This window comes from Lissotriton helveticus, chromosome 3_1 (assembly GCF_964261635.1).
Source record: "Lissotriton helveticus chromosome 3_1, aLisHel1.1, whole genome shotgun sequence".
Taxonomy (NCBI): Eukaryota; Metazoa; Chordata; class Amphibia; order Caudata; family Salamandridae; genus Lissotriton; species Lissotriton helveticus.
The window spans coordinates 222,798,652-222,825,527 of NC_136061.1; the positions used below are offsets into that span (position 1 = coordinate 222,798,652).

The window sequence follows — 26,876 nt, forward strand, 5'->3', positions numbered from 1 at the left end:
AAGTCCATGCTAAATGGAAGAAGTCCGCCCCTTCCTGTCCACATCGCTCACACCTGTCCGACTCGGCCAGACCGAATCGAAACTTCCTGGCAGGAGTGTAGTACAACCTATGGAGGAACTTGTAATGTATCATTTTAAGGCGACAGCTAGACATTACCTCTCCCGACAAATCGCAACAGTACTCCCATTGTGCCTCTGTGATATCACTACCAAAGTCCGATGTCCAGTGCGCCCTAGCCGTGCTCTCCGCTACCGGCAGCTCCTCTCGTATGCATTTATATAATTTGGATACCAGATGTGCTCCATCAGAGCTGTTCAACACTATGGTAAGCGGGGCTACACTAGGGGGTTCATGAGGATAATCAGGTAATAAGGTTCTCAGGCCTTCTCTGAGCCGTAGGTAATAAAATAGCTCTAGAGGGTTATGTGCGCAGTCTCCGAAGAAGTCATCTCGAGATCGGAATTTTCCATCGCGGAACAGATCCCCCCACACCCCTATTTTTAACCTTCTGCACATTCGTTGGAATCCTACCTCTTGAAGGAGCGTCATCTGTGGATGATAGGATAGTGGCATACGTGCCGTATATAATAACGGGGTTTGTAGTCGTTTCCCTATTTTATGCCATACCTCCATCGTACAGGACACTGTGTTTGAGTGCATCTCCAGTGCGGTAGTGGGGGCATGCAACACTCCAACCAGTGGCAGCGGGTGTGCTATCCAATCCTCCGCTGCCACCTGTGGCATGAAAGCAGTAGGCCGTAACCAATGATAGAGGTAGTGTGCCTGAGCACTCAGATAGTATACCTCGAAGTCTGGGACATCGAAGCCACCCACCCGGTAGGGCTGTATCATTACCGCCAATCGGAGCCTTGCCTGCTTTCCCCCCCACACCAGACGAATAAGTTCAGAGCGTAAGGTTTTAAAAAAGAATGCACCTGGGTGATAGGGAATATTGAGGAACAGGTACAGGAAGCGCGGCAAGACCACCATTTTTATGAGGGAAATTCTCGCCGCCATAGACAGGGGTAGTTTGATCCAGCGCGTCACCGAGTCCGTCAACTTGGTGATGGCTACTCCGTAGTTCATCCGCAATGTGTCTCCTTTGTCTCTCGATATTTGTATCCCCAGATAGCGTAGTTCCGAGGTACACCACTCAAGCGGGTAATCTAATGGGAATTCGGAGACAGCCGGCGTCAGAGGGAACAGCTGGGATTTGCTCCAGTTAATAGAGACACCGGAAAGGCCCCCAAAAGCAACGAACTCCCGCAGGAGCGCATTTAGATTAGATCGGGGATCCTTAACGTAAAGAGTAACATCGTCGGCGTACAACGAGATCGAGAGTTGTCGTTGATGGCAATTAAAGGCGCTGTGTTTGTGGAGTTGGCGAATTCGACAGGCCAGCGGTTCTATCGCCACCGCGAACAGTAATGGGGAGAGGGGACAACCCTGCCGGGTCCCCCTCGTTATCGCGAAAGTGGTAGTCAGTTGACCATTCACAAGCACTCTTGCAGTTGGAGACGTGTAGAGTAGCCGTACCCAATCCACAAAGATAGGGGGGAACCCCATCCTCTGCAAGACCGCGAAGAGGAATCCCCACTCCACAGAATCAAATGCTTTTGAGGCGTCCAAAAAGACTCCGGCAAGGGGGATCTCAGGGTGAACCGTTTGTATCAGGGAGAAGACTGTGCGGAGGTTGTGTGAGGTTGATCTCGTGGGGACAAAACCAGATTGATCTGGTAAGATAATCGTGGTCATAAGTAAGGAGAGTCTGGTCGCGAGCACTTTCGCCAGAATTTTTGCGTCGCAATTCAATAGCGACAGTGGGCGATACGAGTCACATTGTGCGGCATTTTTCCCAGGTTTAAGTAATGATGTGATGATTACCTCTCGCATAGACCTCGGGAGTATTCCCACTTCCATTGCATCAGTAAATACCTCCCTTAGCACCGGTGCCATGATCTCCACGTAGCATTTATAAAACTCCGCGGGGAGACCATCATGACCCGGCGCTTTCCCATTACTCAAGGACATAATTGCATCCTGCACCTCGTCCAGCTCCAGTGGAGCCCGCAGGAACCGTCTGTGGACATCGCTTATCCAGCAAAGTGCTATATCCCCCATATAGCTATCCAGGTCAAACTCCCAAGCCGTTCTCGATGTATACAATTGTGCATAATGTGCCTGGAGTGTATTGAGAATACCAGCATTATCTCTGTGTACCTCCCCATCTGCTGTGGTGAGCTCCAAAATAGTGTTCGAACCTCGTGCCATCTTCACTGCCATGGATAGCGCTCTACCCGGTCTCCCTCCCTCATTATAAGCACGGGCTCGCCAGTATTTCCCTTTGAATCGTACCTCTCTCTGCGCCTCCGCTTCGTATTCCGACAGCTTGGTCCTGAATGCGCTCTGCGCCTCCCCATCAATCCCCCGTGACATGCAGTTCTCTAAAGCCTTCAGTTCTTCCTCCAATCTGCACAGTGTTCGCTGTATATCCCTTAATACCCCAGAGCTTTTAGCAATACACCACCCCCGCACCGTAACCTTAAATGCCTCCCACACTGTTTCTACGCTATCCACCGTATCCTTGTTTCGGGGAAAGTATTCTTCTATGGCGGTCCTGAGTTCTTCGCAGAAGACAGTATCGATCAGGATGCTGGGGTGTAGTCGCCAAGGCGGGCGTGGTTTGTGAAAACCAGGCATATCTAAAGACATGAGAACAGGGCAGTGATCGGAATGTGTTCTAGGTAAATGTTGCGAAAGTAGAATGTTAGGGGCCAGATTCAGGGATACAAAGATGTAGTCAATTCTAGCCCATGTGCCCGTGTAGGATGTAAAGTGTGTGCCCTCCAGCAAGCCAGGATGTAAATGTCTCCAGCTATCAATCAATCCACCCTCATCAACTATCCCCTCGAGGGAATCTCTCGCCTTAATGTGGTATGTTGAGCATCCATCTGCTCTGTCCAAGCTAGGGTGTATGGCTACATTAAAGTCCCCACCCCAGATCAGATACCTGGAGCCCACATCCATTATACCTCCCCAGAGCCGGGTGAAGAACTGGGGGTCATCAACATTAGGAGCGTAACAATTGGCAATGGTAATCGTCTCCCCGCCCAATCTCCCCCAGATAATGACATATCTTCCCTCTTTATCAGTTCGTTGCCCCTGCAGCGTAAATGGGAGAGCTCTATGTACAAGAATGGCGGTGCCCCTAGCATATGAGGAGTAGTTTGAAAAAACCCTCACGCCTGCCCATCTCGCGCCAAATGTAGAATTCGGAGACAGCCGGCGTCAGAGGGAACAGCTGGGATTTGCTCCAGTTAATAGAGACACCGGAAAGGCCCCCAAAAGCAACGAACTCCCGCAGGAGCGCATTTAGATTAGATTGGGGATCCTTAACGTAAAGAGTAACATCGTCGGCGTACAACGAGATCGAGAGTTGTCGTTGATGGCAATTAAAGGCGCTGGGTTTGTGGAGTTGGCGAATTAGACAGGCCAGCGGTTCTATCGCCACCGCGAACAGTAATGGGGAGAGGGGACAACCCTGCTGGGTCCCCCTCGTTATCGCGAAAGCGGTAGTCAGTTGACCATTCACAAGCACTCTTGCAGTTGGAGACGTGTAGAGTAGCCGTACCCAATCCACAAAGATAGGGGGGGAACCCCATCCTCTGCAAGACCGCGAAGAGGAATCCCCACTCCACAGAATCAAATGCTTTTGAGGCGTCCAAAAAGACTCCGGCAAGGGGGATCTCAGGGTGAACCGTTTGTATCAGGGAGAAGACTGTGCGGAGGTTGTGTGAGGTTGATCTCGTGGGGACAAAACCAGATTGATCTGGTAAGATAATCGTGGTCATAAGTAAGGAGAGTCTGGTCGCGAGCACTTTCGCCAGAATTTTTGCGTCGCAATTCAATAGCGACAGTGGGCGATACGAGTCACATTGTGCGGCATTTTTCCCAGGTTTAAGTAATGGTGATGATTACCTCTCGCATAGACCTCGGGAGTATTCCCACTTCCATTGCATCAGTAAATACCTCCCTTAGCACCGGTGCCATGATCTCCACGTAGCATTTATAAAACTCCGCGGGGAGACCATCATGACCCGGCGCTTTCCCATTACTCAAGGACATAATTGCATCCTGCACCTCGTCCAGCTCCAGTGGTGCCCGCAGGAACCGTCTGTGGACATCGCTTATCCAGCAAAGTGCTATATCCCCCATATAGCTATCCAGGTCAAACTCCCCAGCCGTTCTCGATGTATACAATTGTGCATAATGTGCCTGGAGTGTATTGAGAATACCAGCATTATCTCTGTGTACCTCCCCATCTGCTGTGGTGAGCTCCAAAATAGTGTTCGAACCTCGTGCCATCTTCACTGCCATGGATAGCGCTCTACCCGGTCTCCCTCCCTCATTATAAGCACGGGCTTGCCAGTATTTCCCTTTGAATCGTACCTCTCTCTGCGCCTCCGCTTCGTATTCCGACAGCTTGGTCCTGAATGCGCTCTGCGCCTCCCCATCAATCCCCCGTGACATGCAGTTCTCTAAAGCCTTCAGTTCTTCCTCCAATCTGCACAGTGTTCGCTGTATATCCCTTAATACCCCAGAGCTTTTAGCAATACACCACCCCGCACCGTAACCGTAAATGCCTCCCACACTGTTTCTACGCTATCCACCGTATCCTTGTTTCGGGGAAAGTATTCTTCTATGTCGGTCCTGAGTTCTTCGCAGAAGACAGTATCGATCAGGATGCTGGGGTGTAGTCGCCAAGGCGGGCGTGGTTTGTGAAAACCAGGCATATCTAAAGACATGAGAACAGGGCAGTGATCGGAATGTGTTCTAGGTAAATGTTGCGAAAGTAGAATGTTCGGGGCCAGATTCAGGGATACAAAGATGTAGTCAATTCTAGCCCATGTGCCCGTGTAGGATGTAAAGTGTGTGCCCTCCAGCAAGCCAGGATGTAAATGTCTCCAGCTATCAATCAATCCACCCTCATCAACTATCCCCTCGAGGGAATCTCTCGCCTTCATGTGGTATGTTGAGCATCCATCTGCTCTGTCCAAGCTAGGGTGTATGGCTACATTAAAGCCCCCACCCCAGATCAGATACCTGGAGCCCACATCCATTATACCTCCCCAGAGCCGGGTGAAGAACTGGGGGTCATCAACATTAGGAGCGTAACAATTGGCAATGGTAATCGTCTCCCCGCCCAATCTCCCCCAGATAATGACATATCTTCCCTCTTTATCAGTTCGTTGCCCCTGCAGCGTGAATGGGAGAGCTCTATGTACAAGAATGGCGGTGCCCCTAGCATATGAGGAGTAGTTTGAAAAAACCCTCACGCCTGCCCATCTCGCGCCAAATGTAGAATCAGATGAAGGGGGAGTATGAGTCTCCTGTAGCATGACCACCTGCACATCATGTCTATCCCAATACGCCAACAATTGTCTACGCTTACGTGCATCTTTCAGCCCTCGCACATTCCAGGATAGGAAATTACATCGGTTAACAGTTCCCGCACCGGTATCGGTATGTTCGGCTTCGCTTTAAATAAAAGCGGTGCGCCCTCCACCACTGCAATGTATCTCGAGCAATAAACCATCTCACGTTCCTCAAGTATATAACTATGGCATTTTCCTCGTGTATCGCACCTGCATACAGTTCACGTACCAACCAAACATTCCCCCAATCTCCCCCCTCCTCCCACAGAGGCAACCCCAACATGCCAGTGCCCTCTCCCTCCCTTCCCCACCCCGATTCCCTCGACAAACAGGGATGATAACACTCCCTACTACAACAACAACAACAGCATGGGTAATACCCGTTAGGGACCATTCTAGGTGGCGACACAACAACCCCCTTTCTCCCTCAGCTGCCAGTGGCTGACCTCCCCTAGTTAGAAGGAGAGAGGGGGGTACCTGGCGACGCAGTTCAGCTTCAGCGATTCTCAGGTCTTAGTCCTCGTTCATCTTGTAGGTAAGGGGAAAAATGGAGGGCCGCGACCACAGCCCCCACTGCCCTGTGAATCCCACATCAGTACTCACATACAGGAGCCACAGTGATGATCAATGGTGCAATATCAGTGGGGTCATTGTTCATCAACTTCTAGTTGTTCGTTTCTGCGATCAAGTTCATCCGCCTCTTCTCGATGCTGATGCGCTGAGCGCTTCAGTTGCTTAATGAAGTCCTCAACTTGTTGCGGGTTCGTGAAAAACTTTTGGCGCGCATGATAAGTAATTTGCAGTCTAGCCGGATACAGTAATGCGTAGTCAATTTGCAGGGTTCGAAGCTTTGCTTTAACATCCAAAAACTTGCGCCGCTCTTCCTGCACCATGGGCGTGAAGTCAGGATAGATTGTGAATTCGTTACCATCACAGACGAGTTTTTGGGAGGAGCGAGCTGCCCGCAACGCCGCGTCTCTATCCCTATAGTTTAACAGACTGGCTATGATAGGCCTCGGCTTCATGCCCGGTTTGGGTACCGGTCCCAGGGACCTGTGTGCCCTCTCCACTATAAACTGGGGGGAGAACGCTTCCGATCCCACTGCAGTCATCAATAGTCGTTCCACATATTCCTCCATTTTACCCACGTTGGTGGACTCCGGAATTCCCACTATGCGTATGTTATTACGCCGGCTCCTAGCTTCCAAATCCTCATTCTTAGCCGCTATGGTTCGCAATAAGTTATCCATTCGTGCAAGTCGTGTTGTATGCTGTCCTGAGGTGTCCTCGACGTCCGACACCCGCTGTTCCACCTCCGTCAACCTACCCTCATGGACCTCCAATTTGTGGACTACAGCATCCATACGGGACGACATTCTGTCCACCTTGTCCGCGATAGTCGCGAATCCCTGGCGCATCTCAAGAAGGAGTTCCTGGGTATCCGTGGAGGTAGTCGCCTGGGTATCTGGGGGATTGTTAGCCTCTATCTGTCTCTGAGTTTCCGGGCTAGTGCGATTCGTCTTCTTTGCGGCGTCGAACGTGAGCTTTGGTTGCCGCGTGTCGGGCCGACCCATCTTCGCAGTATAGTAGTGGCGGGTGTACCAGATTGTGAAATGGAGGATAGCAAGTGTCGTTGCGCCTGTGTAATCCCACTGTCCAGCAAGGCTGACCGAGGAGTCCTCTTCTTCCAGTCGTATTCCGGTATAGAGCGGCACTTGCGAAAATAGGGGGGGTGGGGGGGGGGGAGCAGGTAGCAGGCACGGGCGGGCGTTTGTCGTCGTCCCTGGTGTCAGCTCTTCCCTCGGTGTTAGACCTGGCAGTCTCCCGGGAGTGCAACGGTACAGCCGGCCCTCTGTACAACTCTTATGAGCACTCCACCAAAGTTTCAGCTGTCGTAGGGCAGATGTTCGCCGCGCAGGGGCGTATGCCAGGCAGAGGTGTGAGGCAGATTCTCCAGACGTAATGTATATATATGAGCGCAGGGTCTCCAGGTCTGAGGGAGCAGGCCCCGCAGTTACGTGATGCGTCTAGGCACCCCCCAGGCACACTCGCCCCAAAGGATGACGCAGGCCAATATCCCTTTAGTGAATAGTGGTGTGTGCGTATATCCCACGCGATGACAGGCTGGGAGGGTTATGCTACTACAATTGCCTGCAGCCCCCGGCCCCCAGTCAGCAGCCCTCGCCCTCCAATGCACACAAGTAGGCGCAGGATGAGGTTTAATGGACTGCTCAGCGGGCCTCCCTGCCGGTGGTAATGCCTCTGTTATTCTCCACTCTCGTGCAATGTGTGTGTCCAGCAGGGTGGCCTAGGCTCCGAAGGTAAGGAGAGCGGGGTGTCCGAAGGGTCCAATGGCAGCAGGGCCCCTCCCCCGAAATGGCCGTCGCTCTCGGTGGGGAGAAAGCAGGGCAGTGGACGTGTTCCGCAGAGTCAGGCTGAGGCGGGCCAGCAGGGGGGCGAACAAAGCATGAAAAGTACCTCGGGGAATAGTAGGGCCAGGATATCCCCTTCTCCGCAGGCAGTGCTCTCCTGTGAGATGAAGAGCGGGTCCGCTGTCCTTCGCCGCCTGTTTTCTGCGGCCCTCTGAGGATTCCGCGCCTTTCAGGGCCCAGTTAGCGTCTGCAGATCCCCGACCTCGCGTCCGCAGGCAGGCCGGCCGGGCGTGCTGAAGCCTCCGGCAGTAAGCGTCGTTAAGCACAGGAATGCCTCCCCCGGCCTCATACAGCAGTCGATCAGCACCATATTTTCACCGGAGCTGCCGCGTGGTTCCCTGAGTAGGTGAGGGCGATTTCAGCCCAATCAGTCGCCGATATCAGGATCGATTATCGGATAATCGTCGCCAGGATGTGGGAGCCTTACAAAGAGGCTTCCATTCACAAGTGAGCCACCTAGCGCCCCCCCTTTTCTCCCTATAAGTGAAGTTCAGGTTGCTGTGGTCCCTCCCTTACCTTTTATGCAGGCAGTCTGGTGTCTCGCTTTGGCCCAGTGAGTTGGATCCGAGTTGGCCACATCCAACCTGGCCATGGCATCCGTGCAATCCTACTCTCATCTTGCAGACCCTCCTTGTTCGCTGGTCACTGGGCCCTCTCTGTCTCCACGTCACTCCGGTACCTCTGCTCTGCGTCTCCTACTGTTGGGCCATGATTGCTCCAGGGGTAGGTGTTGTTTCCGGCATCTACTCAGATCATCTGTCTACTGATTGCTGAGGCTTGAACTTCGTTCCGGCTCAATAGTGTAACTAGTTTAGTACACTTTCACAGCATATGTTGGTGATTTTAGTTTGTGAATGGATTCATTCACAGCTAGGATATTGCAGGATAGTGTAGCGGGCCGCTCAGAGATTCGCTTTTGCTCTGGTCGCCATCTTGACCATGCCCCAATGGGATTTATTTCTTATTACGAACATCTGGCAATTTAAACTACAATTTAAAACGCTATTAGTAAATGTTTCATCCAAATATTATCCACTATCCCACTAAACATCTACCAACATTACTGCACCTTTTTCATAATAGCAGAAACAGGATGGTTAGACACATATTTCCACATCTAACATGGATGTTGCCAGGCCAAAAAATGTAGATACAAGTGAACAAAATGTCTTTCATCAAGCTTTTTTTATTATTATTTGGCTAGAAGATGTGGTGCAGCTTGATCATTCTGCTCTTTTGTTTGTCCAATTTCTGAAAATGTAAACTATAATTCAGCATTGTTTGGTATCATGAGGGCTTGAGGTGGAAACTGGATACTATGTTTAAAGTTGTTATGAACAAGGGCTCCACAATAGGTCTAGTCATGGCTCCAAAAGTTCATAAGATGGCACTAGTTGTGGCTTTAAGAAAAGGGTTTCTTGTCTGTTTTATTAAACCATCTTTTTCTGAGATGCGTATTACAAATTGTTATTGTAGTGCAGGGGTGTGGAATTTAGTATAATATCTACTTGTGAATGGGACTGGTTGGTTCATAAATGTACTTGTCCTGTAAAAAAATCCACTTGTCTCTTTGGTGCCACGCAGTGCGGCAAAAAATTATCGCAGCACTCTCATTATATGAGAACACTGATAATAGCCTCTCTGAATATGCCAGGGCGCATAGTATAGTAGGGTTTGACTTCTAGCAATTCCTGCATTTTGCCACTTTTTCACAGAATTACATGCTAGAGGTACCGTTCAGAAATAGTTCCAGGTTTGGAATGCACTTTGGAGTCTGTGCAAATCTACTGACTTGCATGTTTTTGGGGTTTTCACCAGCTTTTCTCTAATCTCTTCTCTTCTCTAATCTCTGAGAGAGGTTGGGAATTTACTCCTGACAAGAACAGAAATAAAACTTCTTCCACGGTTGTGATAAAAGTGGTTGGAGGGAAAGTGAACTTGTAAACGCACAACAGATTTTTGCATGAGCAGAATCTAGCCATGCGTATTTGCTCGTGCTAAATTGCAATTCACAAATATTTTCTAGGAGTACAATTTCCTGCCCTACATCTGTAGGTTATGATGAATTCATGAAAGCTGTAATTCTGCACTAATCAAGGGCATATTGCATCTGTGCACTTTTGTAACTTTAAGAATTTGGCCCCTAATTAGGTCTTAAGTTAACCAAGACCTTTTATTTTTATTAAACCTCTCTCTCTCCCTCTCTCCTCTCTCTCCTCTCTCTCCTCTCTCTCCTCTCTCTCCTCTCTCTCCTCTCTCTCCTCTCTCTCCTCTCTCTCCTCTCTCTCCTCTCCTCTCCGCTCTCTCCTCTCCTCTCCGCTCTCCCCTATGTATTGTGATTGTTCAGACCAAATAATATTGGTTTTTGCCAATGTTTTGTTATAATGGTGAGGGCCTTGCAACTCCCACACCAATAAGGTTTTACAAAAACCATGTCAATGCAAGACATGCATTGACAAAACCTAAAGGCTAGCCACCAATGTCAGAGAGTGGTATTTCAATTCTTTATAGTGTTGTATTCCATTAACGTGCATTGTAGTCCTCCATAAACCACTAAGGGCGTTATTGCGATTTGGCGATCTGAACGCTGTAGGACTGCCGCCGCCCCCCAGCCCACGGCTCTGGTGGTCCAAAGACCGCTGTATTACGAGTTGACCATGGGGCCGGCAGTGTGGAGGTGGGGATCCTGCAGTGGTGGTGATTATTGTTCTCAAATATGTTGATGCCTGTGTGTGCATTTTGACTGCGTGTCGGATGCACACATATGCATGATAAATGTGGAAAAATACCATGTACCCATTACAGGATTCAGCCCATATGTGGGCAGTCCTGTGAACGAAGGAAAGAAAGAAAGAAGGAATGAAAAGAAAAATACTTTTTCTGAAGATTGTGGGCTACATGTCAGCTTCCTAGGCCCCACAGAAAGCAGTGTACTGTTTTTAAAGTGCTGCTTTAGCATTTGGGTAGCTGCATATTGGCAAACCAATTGACAGGTAATTATCATGTGCCACGTACGCAGAAGTAGACTGAGAACTACTGGTTGCTCGTGATTGTCCTGTAGGAGACCGCTCTCATCGCTACTGCACATTTCTCAAAATAAAATGGTGGGAAAGAATTGCTGCTCTTGCTGTGTTCATTTTATTTTATTTGTGTTTAGATGCTTTATTGTTTTAGCGCCGCTTAAAAACATTGACACCACATTTGAGAAAGACAGTTACAGTTCTAATGATTGCAGTCCATGCATATATATCGAACATAATCAAGTGAAAAATACCTACATCTATCCACTGCAACAACACGAGTAATAGCACCTGAGCACTGGACTACCAAAGTCAGTATTAACCCTGGGTGGTCTCAAAGAGGTCAGTCCCATCCAACTCACCACTTCCCCTGTCAAAAAGGGATATTTGGGGGGTGAGGAAGGGGGGGGGGGCGTGGCGAGTGAGACATCTCTCCTTCACGCTCTCCCTTACCGCTTCCCAGCCTGCTGACACCCAGGCTTGATACACCCTCCTCTCACCCCCAAGAAACGCCTGAACCGTGCCAGAACTCAGGGGCGCTGGCGGCACCCCACGGAGGACAGCTGGAATCCAATGGATTCCCCATGGACAAGCTGGAGCTGAGGCAGAGGCGTGGCTTGGCTGGAGTAACTGCACCAGACAGTATCAGAGGAGGAGCCCGGACGTACTGCAACAGCAAGCAGACGGAAAGTGGCTCCCCTGAGTCCCGTGGTCCCTTACTCGACCCTGACCCTAGGCGGTTCTGTGCCAGTGCATGTTGGAGCCCCCTGACTGCAAGGGCACGGGGCTGACTGGGCTTAGATAAGCGCCCTGGCCAGGTTTGGCCTCTCTGAGGATGGCGGAGCAGCCTGCCCTACGGTGTGGCCTGCGTCAGCCGGCATATGGAAAACGGGGCCCGGCTCTCTGTTAGAACAACAGGACAGGCACTGGACTGGAGATTGAGGCCTCTCCACCTGATGATGTGCGGAAAGGGCCCATGAGACCTACAGCAGAGTAAGCAGGTCAGTGCTAATCTCGGCACCGAGGAAGAGGCCCCCCCCTCACGGCGGAGCACTGCGTACAGTACTGCTGGTGTACTTCTGGCGTGCCTGGGGACTATTTCAAGCAGGAGCCCAGGAACAACCACCTAACAAGAGAAGGTGAGGGGTTGGCTCCAGAAGCGGCAGCTGGGGCTGCTTGGCGCCGGATCTTATAATAGCTGGACACCCCTGGTTGGGCCATGGTGCAGTCTGAGGAGAGACTCATAGATCAGTCCCTGTGGTCCGGGGGAGTTGCCTTCCTTCTCTTTACTCACTGACAGGATCTCTGTTGTGCCTGGCCCCAGGGCGAGCCTCATTACCTTCCCTACCCACGGGATCCCAGCCGTAGGTGGTGTAACAACGCATGATGCAGAGGCGGGTTGTTTTACGGCTGGGGCCCCCGTGGGGCTGTGGCTGCCTTTCTCCAGTCCGAGGGAGTGACGGGCTGCCATCGATCCCCTCCGATACCTAGCCTGAGATAACTGTTTGAATTCTCTCCAGGGTGGCCAAGATGACTTCCTCTAGGCCAAAAAAGGATAGATATCTCAGAGACCTGCTCACTAAACAAATCAGCGGGACCCAAGGTTCTAGTACGCAAGCCACTCACCAGAATCCAGAAGATGGCGAGACTGAAGAGCCGGTGACTCGGGCCTTTCTTGAGTGGCTATTTGCATCCCTCCGTGAGGACCTGCAGGAGGTCAAAAGAGAGTTGTCTAGCAATATTTGAGTCCTACGGAAGGACGTGGATGATCTAGGGGATAGTCTCGCCACAATGGAGTAACAGGGTGGTAGCCACATTGAAGAAGTGGAAATGCTCCAACAAGAAATCCTCCGGCTCCCGGACCAACAGGTGGACTTGCAGGCGCACACCGAGGACCTTGAGAACAGATCCTGCCGCAATAACATCTGCATCCGAGGTGTGCAATGTAAAGCCAAGGGCTCTGATATCAAAACTTCCTCATTAGCCTATTCTGCTTCATTCTAGATGTCTACTCGTCCCTTGAAATCAAAATGCCAGCGATCGTGCAGTGTCCCTCCCCCCCACCCAGCAGACATAATGGCCTACCTCCAAGACTACGAACTGAAGGAAGACATCCTGAGGAAAGCGAGGGAGAAATACCCTATTGGTTTTCAGAATCAGTCTATGACGCTCTATCAGGACCTGGCTGCTTCTAAGCTTCAGAAAAGGCGCACCTTCCGGCCAGCGACTGTGTGTTCGAGGCATGTGGGCTGCTGAATTTATATCTGTGCATAGATCGCCGCCTAGTGTTGGGTCCGGATGATTGCACATTGTTGTCCTGGAAGAGTCTTCGAAGTATCACAAGATAGGTGGCTCCTCCCCTGGACTACAGTGCGCATGGGCATCCACTCCATCCTCAGATTGTTTTTTTCCGCCATTGGGTTCGTATGTACTTTCTTAACTCACGTTCGGAATAACTATAAAAACTTTTTCACAAGGCCAAAAGGCCTTCGGGGCGTCGGTATTGTCTTTCGTTCGGTGCCTCGTACTTGTTCCTGCTCTTCGAGCCGGACGTCGACGGCCGCTTGCCTTTTCGACACCAGAGGCCCCATCCACGATCGACGATGGAGCAGAGTCCGTTCAAACGATGTCCCTTTGCAACTCCAAATACCCTCACATCGATGTGCACCCGGTGTGCAATAAATGTCTATCACCGGACCACGACGAGGCCAGCTGTATGGCCTGCTCTCGATTCAGGTCGAAGAAAACTCTTAGGCTTCGACGCGCCGCACGACAGTCGGCACGAGAGTCGGCTCCCGACCCAGAGAACATCTTCGGGGCTGACGACGAAGGGGGTTCAGAAGAAGAGGATCCTGATCGACAGTCGGATCCCGCGTCGGACCAGAACTCTAACTATGATGAGGACGAAGAGGAAATCTCCGTCCAGGATGAAGACCTCGTCGAGGTAGGAGACGACGCACTAGCCATCGGAGCAGTCGACGACGACTCAAGCGATGAGCCAAGCCAAACCGGAGTAGAGGGGCCCTATACAGACTCTATACTTTCCACGGCTCAGGTCGAGGCATCGCCGGTAGGCCTTAGCCAAGATCTTCATCCACGTTCTCTAGCCCCGCTTCCAGGCCCGGCTAAGAACATTTCAAAAGAGCCATCGGTCGGTCGATTGACCACAATCTGTGGAGAAATCGAAACCAAAACCTAAAGACACTAAATCGAAACCGAAACTGATCAAGACAGTCATCGGCTCGACGCCTTCGGCACCGATCAAGGCGAAAGCTGTCATCGACCCGACGGGATCACACGGGGGTGTTGACCCAAAGATCGGAGCGAGTGAGCCCGTCTCTAAAGTCAAGGGCGTCACGCTACCGTCGTCGACGTCCGGGTCCAAAACTGGCGACACTACCGAAGGACTCAAGACTCAAAAGACCCTCGAACCAAAGCTTCGGAAGCCAGTAATTGTCAAGGCCTTCGAGTCGAAAACGACACTCGACCCCAAAGAACATATCCAATCCAAACAAAAGAGCGTACCTGCTGTTCAACAACAGCTCGAGTCTACGCATGGCCATATACAACAGGCTGAACAGTCGAAGTCGGTCGGATCGAAAACCATGCCTCCCTCGAGACACGTCAGTCCGTCTTCGATGCCTACGGCGCCGATAAAGTACGGACTGCCCCCGACCGCACGTCCTAAGGCGGCCCAGATCCAAACCGGCACCGGCACATCCAAGTCTTTATCGGTACCCTCTACCACTCGACCCATAGAGCAGGACGTTCTGTTCCAGGCGCCCACCTATGATGATCAGTCGAAACTATTCATCGACTCCGAATCAGGAAGGCTCACGATTTATAAAAGAAAAATCAGACCGGAAACTCCTATGGAGTCGTACAAAATACCACTCAAAAAGAAGAGGGACTCTGCCACATCACCTACTCTTTTTGAACCTATACAGTCATACCAACAGGAATGTACCTATTCTCCCACACATGCTACAGAGGATGTACAGGAAGGGTACAATGAAGACCAGTTTAATTATCCTGTTGACACGGATTAAGAGGAGTCCCAACCATGGACTGACCCTGTTGACCCTGATGTGCCAGACACCGTGACTCACACTCAGTCCTATGCAGTCAAAACATCACCTAATGAGGATACTGCTGCGTTTAACGCCTTAATTGAGAGGGCAGCCCTTAACCATGATGTGGATATGCACGCTGACCCAGTGGAGGAAGACTTTCTGTTCGATACCTTCTCAACTTCAGAACGATCAGTGAAGACGTTGCCTATGCTCAAAGGTGTGCTCAAACACGCTGGTGACATTTTCAAAGAACCAACGAAGGCACGGGTTGTAAATCCCAGGATTGAGAAGAAGTACCGGCCTGCGCCTGTGGACCCTACGTATATCAAAGGCCAGCTCCCGTTGGACTCCTTGGTGGTGGCTAATGCTCGTAAGAGAGCAAACTCTCGGACAAGTGGTGATGCTCCTCCTCCGGACAAAGAATCCAAGATCTTGGAAGCTTCTGGCAAACGTGTAGCGGCTCAAGCGGCTAATATTTGGAGAGTCTCAAATACACAAGCATTATTAGCCAGATATGATAGGGCTCATTACGACACATTAGAGCAGCTGCTACAACACCTGCCTGATGATTATAAGGAAGGAGCTGAAATGCTAATACAGGAGGGGAAGCTAATCTCAAACGCATCCATTAAATGTGCGTTAGATGCGGCTGACACGGCAGCTAGGGCCATCAACACTAGTGTGATGCTCAGAAGACATGCCTGGCTCCGCATATCCGGTTTCAAGTCAGAGATCCAAACTACTCTGCTTAATCAGCCTGTTAACCCTGACTTTCTGTTTGGTCCTGATGTAGACACAACCCTAGAAAAAATTTAAAAAGACACGGAAACTGCCAAGTCCATGGGAGCTCTACAGTCACAACAGTTCAGGTGCGGTTCCTTTCGTCGCTCCGGTAACAGGGGAGCTTCTAGGGGACAAGCATCACAGCAAGCCCAATACAAAAGCAATAAGGGTGGATACCGTGGGAACAGCACCAAAGGCAGAGGACGGGGAAATAATAATACCAGATCCTCCGCCACCAATAAACAGTGACGTCTTGTCACTGCCCCCGGACCATATAACACCGGTCGGGGGAAGACTTCAGCAGTTCCTGCCAGTCTGGGAAGACATTACCACAGACAGGTGGGTGAGACAGCTTATACAATACGGATATTGTCTAGAACTAACATCCACTCCACCCAACATACCCCCAAGGCACCGTCCTATGTCCGCAGAGCACATGCACTTATTGCAGCAAGAAGTCATCTCCATACTGCAAAAAGGGGCCATAGAACTAGTGCCTTTCGAACAACAGGGTACAGACCCTTGAATCAATACATCCTGTCAGAACATTTTCACATGCCCACTTTGCAGCAAGTTCTACCATTGCTCAGTGAGGGGGATTTCCTGGCGACCCTAGACCTGAAGGATGCATATTTCCACATTCCCATTCACCCTAGTCACAGGAAATATCTCAGGTTCACCATCAATGACCAGCATTACCAGTTCAAGGTCCTGCCTTTCGGGGTCACCACAGCCCCCAGAGTGTTTACCAAGTGCTTAGCAACAGTAGCTGCGCACCTTCGGAGACAACACATACATGTCTATCCGTATCTGGACGACTGGCTTATCCAAGCAAAGTCGGCCCGGCAATGTGCCAGCCACATGTCACGCACAATTCACCTCCTCCACTGTCTGGGATTTTCACTAAACTACCAGAAACCTCATCTTCAACCCGCACATGTCCAACAGTACTTAGGCGCCCAGATAAACACTCTGACAGCAACAGCACGGCCAAACTCAGCGAGTGTCAGCAGCATGCAGGTGCTGATTCAAAAATTCAAGCCCCAACACTCACTCCCAGCGCAAGTGTTTATGCAGCTAATAGGCATGATGGCCTCCTGCATCTTTATAGTCCCACACGCGCGGCTGCACATGCGTGCGCTTCAGGAGTGCTTGGCGCAACAGTGGAACCAGGCGCAAGGACAACTGAAAGACCTTGTGTTGGTGACCGGTCGTGCATACAACTCTCTGCATTGGTGGAACACACAAGATCTTAGCAGGGGACGACCGTTCCAAGAGCCTGTGCCCCAAATAGTGCTGACCGCGGACGCATCTCTCCAGGGCTGGGGAGCGCATGTCCTCCATTACACAGTGTAGGGCCTATGGACGACACATCAGCAAAAGATGCACATCAACCTACTGGAACTAATGGCAATCTTCATGGCAATGAGGGCGTTCAAATTGCATTTGTGCAACAAAGTCGTGCTGATCCGGACGGACAACATGACTGCAATGTATTACATCCAGAAGCAGGGAGGGACACACTCTCCAAAATTATCACACCTAGCACAGAGCATGTGGAAGTGGGCCATTCAAAGGAACATGTTCCTCATGGCGGAACACCTCCCAGGCGAGGACAACCAGATGGCGGACCTGCTCAGCAGGCACAGCCATCAGATGCACGAGTGGGAGATCCACCCCTCAGTGCTACAACCGTATTTCCAGCAGTGGGGTCATCCAGAGATAGACCTATTCGCCACACAAGAAAACGCAAAATGGCAAACCTTCGCCGCCAGGTTCCCACACCCGCAGTCTCAGGGCAATGCGATATGGATGAACTGGTCAAACAGATTTGCGTACGCTTTTCCTCCAGCCCCGCTCATACCGCTGGTAGCGCGCAAACTACGGCAGCACTCCATGACACTCATCCTAGTTGCTCCAACGTGGGCGAGGCAAGCATGGTACACCACGTTCCTAGAACTTTCAGTGGTGCCCCACCAGCGACTGCGTCTCACACCCAGTCTCCTCACTCAGAGCCATGGAGACATTCAGCACCCAGATCCGCAACAGTTGAGCCTTGCAATATGGCTCCTGAGGTCATAGAGTTTGGCTACCTCAACCTGCCCCCTGACTGTATGGACATCATCAAGGAGGCTAGGCGGCCTACAACCAGGGCGTGCTATGCGGCAAAATGGAAACGTTTTGTCATTTATTGTTCCAACAATAACATAAATCCACTGGATGCCTCAACGCAAAACATCATATGTTATTTATTGCACCTATACAGATGCAATCTAGCCTACAGTTCCATCAGGATACATTTGGCTGCAATGGCAGCTTACCTTCAGAACAGGCAGCACCTTTCGCTTTTCAAAGTGCCTGCCATTAAAGCTTTTATGGAGGGACTCAAAAGGGAAATTCCTCCACGGCACCCACCTTCGCCTGTCTGGAATCTAAACATAGTTCTCACCAGCCTAATGGGTCCACCCTTTGAACCTCTTCACTCTTGCGAAATACAATTTCTGACATGGAAAGTGGCTTTTTTAGTAGCGATCACATCGCTGCGAAGGGTTAGTGAGCTGCAAGCCCGCACTATTCAGGAGCCTTTCATTCAGATTCATGCTAATAGGGTAGTGCTGCGTACCAACCCTAAATTTATGCCTAAAGTGGTGTCACAATTCCACATTAACCAAACAATTGAACTGCCAGTATTCTTCACAAATCCTGATTCGGTGGCAGACAGGGCGCTGCACACACTAGATGTTAAATGAGCTCTCCTGTATTACATAAACAGGACTAAATATTTCAGGAAAACTAAGCAACTGTTTGTTGCCTTCTCTCCACAGCACAAAGGCAACCCAATTTCAAAATCAGGTATAGCCAGATGGATTGTTAAGTGCATACAAATCTGTTATCAAAAGGCTAAACGCACATTAACAGTTCTCCCACGAGCGCATTCCACACGCAAGTTAGGGGCATCCATGGCTTTCCTAGGTAACATTCCTCTAGAGGATATATGTAGAGCAGCCACATGGACCACCATACACACATTCACCAAACACTACTGCGTGGATGTACACTCCAAACAGCAAGCTGCTATAGGTCAGGCTGTTCTCAGAACTCTTTTTCAGACTGCTGCAGCTGGCACGGGCAACCGCCGCTAAGGAGGATACTGCTATTTATTCTATGCACAGATATAAATTCAGCAGCCCACATGCCTCGAACGGAATATGCTACTTACCAGTATGCATCTGTTCTTGGCATGTAGGGCTGCTGACATTTATATCGCCCGCCCTCCTCCCCGGTGCCTGTCGCAGCTGTAGCACTCAGAATTATTCTCCTGCATGGTCATCACTTACTGTATCATACTCCATCTCTGCCACAATGGCGAAAAACAATCTGAGGATGGAGTGGATACCCATGCGCACTTTAGTCCAGGGGAGGAGCCACCTATCTCGTGATACTTCGAAGACTCTTCCAGGACAACAATGTGCAATCATCCGGACCCAACACTAGGCGGCGATCTATGCACAGATATAAATGTCAGCAGCCCTACATGCCAAGAACAGATGCATACTGGTAAGTAGCATATTCCTTCTACGCAGTGATAACATAGCTTATTCCTGGGGCCACCCGTTTAGACAAATTTTTCATTGGGACGGACGCCTGCTGCAACTGGCTTCCTATGAGGAGACGTGCAAGGTCCTCGGTTTGGACCCGACAGAGGGCGAGTGCATGGAACAGATCTCTAGACGCACTGCCACAGAACAAGTGTACTGGCACTCCAGGGTCCCTAAAACTAAAACCACCTAGCCAGATCTGGACACCATAGCCAAGGGCCAACAGGACGCGATGGACTCTCTACCCAAAGTTCTAACGCAGTCGGACCCTTCTTGATGCATTTGGGTGTATCGCTTTGATCGCCTCCTGGGCGAAGTCCGGGTCGGCAGGGGGGAAGCGGGGAGTGTGGCCAGGCAGACACCCCAAGATGATCCATCCAACCAACAGCTATGGACTTTATATCCTTTTTAGTTTAATCGTTTTCATATTGGAAAATTGTTTGTTTGAATTTTGCAGGGTACATACCTCACATTGCCGTCAAAACGTTCTTTTATCCACGAGCCTGCACAGGGGAGTGGGGGTCTGAGCACTTTGATCCCGCGATCGACAGCCACTGACAACCGCTTTAAAATTGTCACTTCAAACGTTAAGGGCCTTAATAACCCCGAGAGCTGACCTGTCATACCTGAAGAGCACTGGTGCTGACATATGCCTATTGCAAGAGACTCATGTCCTACCACAAGATTATCATAGATTAAAATCCCGATTCTTCCCTATACAACATTTCTCGTCCCTTTGCTCTAAACAGCTGGGGTAACATTTCTAGCCTCTCGCTCCTGCACAGGTTTCATAGGGGACAAAATAGCTGAAATAAAGGGGTGTTTGTTGGCTTTCAGGGTATTGATGGGAACATGTTCGTGGGTGGTAGCTTCTTTTTAACGCACCAAATGAGGGCCAGGAGTTATTCTTCCACAGTGCCTTTGCCGAAACGTTATTCACACAAGACCGAAATGTCCTCATTGGGGGTGATTTTAACTTGGTACTCAATAACGAGCTAGATAGATCCACCTCCAGATTCGGGCACTTGGGTTTTCTTTCCCATGGGGGCTGTAGGGCTCTGGGACTCTGCGACATCTGGAGAAGTCGGCACCCCCAGCAGCGGGCTTACTCTTATTATTCGCATGCACATAAAATTTATGCCAGATTAGATCTTTTTTTTAGGCTCCGCCGATGTGTTGCACCATATATCTTCAATCAATATTCTCCCTGCCTCATTATCAGACCATTCAGCAGTCCAGCTGTCTCTCGACATCCCCCCTGTTCCTGCCCCTAGACGCATGTGGTGGCTACAGGACACATTACTCTCGCGCGCAGATACAGGCCAACAAATAGATCATTCTATTGCGGAGTATCTGTCACTTAATGACACCACGAAGTTGCTACCTCCACACCATGGGAGGCTCTCAAAACTGTTATCCGCAGTGAGTTTATTGCTATCGCTGCGGAATAAAATGCACTCGGAAAAGAGGGAGCAACTGGGGGAACGGGTTAGGGAACTGACATTCTGCACGAAATAAGCCCCCATCTTAACTCAGCTATTCAGTTGCTTCTCATCCACTGGCGGAATCCCTCCCAATATGCTCTCTGCCACCATTTCTGTTATTCCCAAACCGGGCAAGGACCAGCAGCTTTGCGGTTCGTACCACCCCATTCGCTACACAACGTTGATCTCAAGCTATTCACTAGTATATTGGCCTCATGATTAGGCCGGACCAGACCGGCTTTATCCCCCAGCGCCAAGCCAGCGACAATACGAAATGGGTGTTGCATCTCGTCAAGAAGACTTAGAGGATTCCTAACCATTACATGCTTCTCTGAGTTGATGCCTCTTCCCCTCGGCATCAGTGAGGGTAAATGGTATTTCGTCCTCACCATTCCCTATTTGTAGAGGGACCCGGCAGGGCTGCCCAATGTCCCAACTTCTATTTGCTCTGTTCATGGAGCCATTTGCTCGAAGGGTCCGTGACTCTGTGGATACACGAGGGATAACCTTCGGAGTGGAAGAACATGAAATTAACCTCTATGTAGATGACATTTTGGCATCCCTGGTCAACCCCTGCATTCTCACCCCGCATTCTTAGCTGAGGTGGATACATTCGGTGCGGTGTCCGGCTTTAAAATCAACTTATCCAAGACGCAGGCCCTGAGCTTATCGCTACCCTCGGACCTCATCGCCACCTTGGCAAAACAATTCCCAATTGTCTGGGAATGGGAGGCGCTACTTTATCTTGGAGTGCAGATTGCACCTTCCTTGCAAAAGACCGCCCTTATAAACTACGACGTTTTACTTAAACAAATCAAATCGGAACTGGGGCAGTGGTTGCATCACCCTATCTCCTGGTTGGGGAGAGTTACGGCCATCAAAATGACTATATTGCATCAGATATTGTATGTTTTCCAAGCTCTCCCACTGGCCCCTCCGGCGAGAACGATACACAAAATACAAACTGAAACTCATCGCTTCATGTGGGCTGGGAAGAAACCACGGATAGGGAAAGAACAGAGCTACCTACCCACCTCCCTGGGAGGTCTTGGAATTCCAAATTTTCGCCTTTATTTTCAAGCCATCCCAATTAGAATTTTAAGTGAATGGAATAGGGCGGAGTCTGAGCGACGGATGGATATTCCAGGATAGGGCAGTGGCTGGCACCTTGTTATGGAAGATTCCTTTCCTGAGGAAAGCGCATCGACCCAAGAGTCTATATCTGTCCCCGATCACTAAACCATTATGACCGCAAGGTACTCTTGCGGAGTCCTTCATTGTCTCACCTCGTTCCCACCCCATATGACCCCCCCTCTTCAATAACCCTCATTTCACGCCCGGGATGCCACCAGTAGTGTTTCCCAAATGGAGGCTTTCCAGCTGTCGCTCGATGACAGTGATGGGATGATGCCGTTCTCGCAGATACAATCTGACTTTAATCTGGGCGAGTCAGAATGACTACAATATTTACAGCTCAGACATTGGCTGTCCCACCCTTCTAACAGCACGAACACACAAGGATTTCTCACAACATAAGAGAGATGGCTGGTCACAAATACTTCTAAGAAAGGTCTGATCTCAACACTTTACTCCCTTTTGATACAGCGCACAGCCCACGCTCATAAAACTAACCAAGCTTGATGGAGGGTGAACTGAGAAGGTCCTTGACTTCAAAGGAATGGGAAAATATCTACAATAGATCCCATCACACAGCAACACATGTCGCCTTAACCAAAGCACTTACGAAGATTTCTTCGTACTGGTACCTCATCCCAGAATGTCTACACAAGATGAACCCATCTAAGAGTCCCAACTGCTGTAGGGGCTGCCAGAAACTGGCTCGCTGGTCCATCTACTATGGGACTGTCCATTAATTAACACCTACTGGTCTCAAGTCCTAGACAAGGTCGACCAACATTTCGACACAGAGCTTCCAAGATTCCCTGCTTACATTCTACTTGGTTTGCCTAACCCTCTGAAGTATCCCTTGAAATCGCTGAAGGGCAGGCAAATGGGCATTGCCCTGGGGGCCGCCTTGCAGAACGTTCTATCTCATTGGGGCACTACACGCATTCCTGGCCACTTAGGCTGGCTCCATCCCCTTTGGTTTGTGCTAGGGATGGAAAATCTCTCAGCCGCCTCTAATGCAGGGGGGAAATCTTTCCAAGATCTGTGGCAGCCTATCATAGCCCTTTTGTCTCGAGAGTTCCGGGAGTTGACATGCCCTCGCTACCTACGGGTTTTGTGACTCACAAGTGCACCATCTGACACGACATTAAGTAAGCTTTAATCGGATAGTAATTGCAGTAGAACGGTATATGACACAGAAGAGGTATGGGGGAGGGAGGTGGGAAGGGGAGGAGTTTGCATTTGTTTCCTTTTTTGTTTTGTCTATAGGATGGCATAACACTTTCTATGTAAGAAAAGTGCTCCGACCCATTTTGCTGTGTTATGTTATTTTATTACAAAATGCTAATGAAACATTTAAACCACAAAGAAGGATAGTCTTATGCCCTAGAGAATGTCCACGATAGGCCAGATCTATACCAAACTTTCAGGTTACCATATAAAAGGAATTTACATACAATTAATCTAAATGGTTAGCCTGAAAATCTGAACTGTATCTAGCCTCCTAGGCGTATGTAGGGTACCCCTGATCTGAAGACAACTCTTATGGTAAACCTCACATCATGCCCCAACAATCTAATCAGTATGACCTTACATGTGAAGACCCGCGTTAATTCCGTTATATGCCAAAGTGTGTAAGCACTATATTTGTCGTTCTGAAGTCTATATGCAGCAAACCATGATTGAGTGATTTTGTGTTCTAAACAAGTGTTTCTAAAAAATGTGTGTGCTACCTGATTTTTGGTGGGTCAGGAAAGTCCAAGCAATAAATAAAGATGCCTTAAAATTGTGTTTATTTTCTCACATTTGTGGTGCTTCAAAGCCAGTCAAATGTCAGGCTATATCTTATGACAAATTGCTCCTTCTTCTTTTAACCTGGAATTGGTATTTACTTTTCTTTCTCTGACTGCAACGCGAGAAGTGAATTACGTGACAATCTTGCTCGATGGAGTACAGGGAGTGTGAAAGGAAAGGCTGTAGGATGAGTTTCTCTGCAACACACAAAATATAAATACCTGATCATTAACTGTATGCATTCAGTAGTTAGGCAAGCAAAAAGGAAGCACATTTTATGTGATTCTGTAGTGTACTGGAAACAAAGACTTTAATAGGATCAAAACAAATCAAGACACTTTACTTGGTGATGCACAAATGATAAATATTCACAGAAACCCGATGTTCACACAATATAATTTGAGTGCTATATAGTTTTATTGCTAAAACTGTATGTCTGTGTAAAGTTAGTGCCCATTTCAATTGAAAATTAGCTGTTTGTAAATGATAGTGGGCTACCGCATGATGCTTTAGTTACTTTCTAAACTCGCTCCTCCTCATATCCATCAAAGGCAGATGGTTCGCGAATGTTTGTCGTTCTAAAAAGCGGTTGTAGCTCTGAAAAGTATGGGAACCTCAGTTATAGACCTACAAAAGAATTCAATCTTTCCGGATGCATTTATAATTTACATTTTGTAACTTGCATTTTTTTTAATTTCACTTATATATTTTGTAAATCTCAGTATTGGAGGAATGTAACATTTTAATTGGATATGTTTTAATTATGCAGCCATGCATACCTCTATATTTCCTGTTGTAATTAACGTACCAAAACATAAAAAAAATGTGCATGTAATGTGGCATGTTTTTGAAGGCACATGATTTATGCCGAGGACTTTACAGGGTTTATGCTTCTAAATTCTAGAAAAAAATTACACTATTTTGGAGTAAGATATGTATTTACATTCTCAGATGATTTGTGAGTCTTGGTCAATATGGAAGGCTGCATACCTTCCGTAAATCCCAAAAGAGAAGCATGGTTACGATTGTAAATCTCAGCCCAGAATGTTAATGGATTGCAGAACATCTAATAAAGCAGAGATATTGGTCACTAGTTGCCAGGTTTGATACATGTTTTCTTCTGTGTCCAGCTTCAGTAACAACGGTTAGACTAGATCTGCTAATCACACTATTCATTTTCAGTGACTAGCTTATATCTTTCTTATTTGCCCTTCCACTATTACTGGTAAAAAGTGCTCCCAAGAGCTCCTTTTAACCTTCTGATAATAGGTATTCTGGCAAATCTAGATTTGCAGGTTGGGTCTCTTATGAACCAGGTAAATATTAGACTGCCATCGCCTGCCATCCAGTGGCGCGCCCCATAGATATGGAGGACTGGACAGCTTTTAGAGAAATGAATGACCTGTTTTGTGATTGTAAGATGGTGATCTGCTATTAATGAAGTATTTGTTATGCAGGGTAATGATCACCTGACAATCATAGATGCCTGATGTTATATAGATTACCAAAATGCAATTGAAAGAAAAATAACCCAAAAAACTATTTTCTTTTTGACTTCCAGCCTTCGAAAATGTCTTGACAAAGAGAACGCGTTGTCCAATACGACTTTAGAATAAATGGCTGTATAACCCAAAAGGAAATCTAACAAGGCTCTTGGAAGATGGCTGCAGGCTCTGCTTCCACTGGAGCTGGCACAGCCGGCACCCCTGGCACACCCAGTTCCTCTTACTATATGCCCTGGCAGTCTGTTCCCATTGATGTAGCTGTGTGGGAATGGCAGGATGAGTTTGGAAACTGGAGGCCGTACAGTGGGGGAGTGTGCAACTACATAGAGCAGTGCCTGCAGTTCCAGCAGCAACATAAGGGGGCATCTGGCAATGCCTCCACCTGCATCTCTCTGGGCCAAGCAGACCCGCAGCTTACACCCTACAGCATCGACATCCCGAGCATGATGCAGTTCCGGCAGGGGACAGGTGAGAATTAATTTTATTGACATTTAGATGCTCACTTATTGACCTACAAACAGAAAAAAAAACCAATTTTAAATCAAACATGTAATGCATGCAGAAATATGCATACATTTTTGGAAATGGTATGGAGACGAAAATAACCACAGTCTGATCACATGTTTAGTTGTTGCTCCATTTCTGAGAGTGACACCAGGAAAGATGGAAGGACCCCAAACAGTGATGTAATTGAGGGCAGCATGATGAACTGTACATGATACCACTTACAGTTAACTATTGTTTCTGATGGCCTGCCACTTGCCTCAGCTTTGCTTCATTTGCTGACCAGCAACCTTTGACTTGATTCACTCTTTCAAAAGAGCTGTTTTGAGGACCGCTATTTCTTCACTCTTTCTACCGTGAGCAGCTCTGTCATAAGGCTAGAGGGCCCATCCCTTTGCCTTATGTTTGATAGTTTAGTCTCTCCCATGATGTCGGTTTTCAAGGTATTAAGACATTTGCTTGACCATCAGCTCAAATATAGTTATTACCGGATGTTCCCGCTCTCTGTGTGCTCTTGATTTCTGCTTCAGCTAGATCTATCAGTTTACTCTCCTCTGCCGTGTCTATCGCCCCCCTCTAGTTTTTTCTAATAAATGTATAGCTTCCCATGAGGAGAATGCTTAATTGTCCCCTCTCATTTCAGGCTGTATCTTGTAGTCTTGGTCTGAAAACGTCCTCTTTCTTAATCGAATATATGATTATACAACGCTTACCTGTACCACGCATGGCTTTACCACGCGAATTTTACTTCGCATGTGTCTTTACCACGCAGCAATTGATAACGCAGGATTCTACTCCGCAAATTTTACGTTAACTAACTTCTTACGTCCCTTCTAAATTTACATAATGACGCTGATAGGCTACAAAAACATTTTCAAAACTGCTGAACAAAGTAAAATATTGTTGTTTATATCCAACCAATACTACATATTACCTTACATTTTAAATTTGTTTTAATTTACAATGCGCTTAAATTATTTTTTAAGTTTTAACTTTTGATCCTTATCTCACCTCTCCACGCCTTTCACCAGCAGCCCTTCACGGAAACGAGCGTCAAAAGTAACACGTCTTTAAAAATAGAGATAGGACTTCTATAATGAAGTACACGCCACGTAGCT

General features: G+C 48.6%; 1 protein-coding gene across 5 annotated transcripts in view; it reads left to right on the top strand.

Moving 5' to 3' along the window:
* The window catches only part of DTX2 (deltex E3 ubiquitin ligase 2), a 755,107-nt gene that overhangs the window by 193,230 nt on the left and 535,001 nt on the right, over positions 1-26,876 (top strand). For all 5 annotated transcript variants that reach the window (XM_078679655.1, XM_078679656.1, XM_078679654.1 and 2 more), the window contains exon 2: positions 25,311-25,722. In XM_078679655.1, coding sequence (XP_078535781.1) covers positions 25,410-25,722 — 313 coding nt within the window. In that variant the 5' untranslated portion in view covers positions 25,311-25,409. The remainder of the gene's footprint in view (positions 1-25,310; positions 25,723-26,876) is intronic.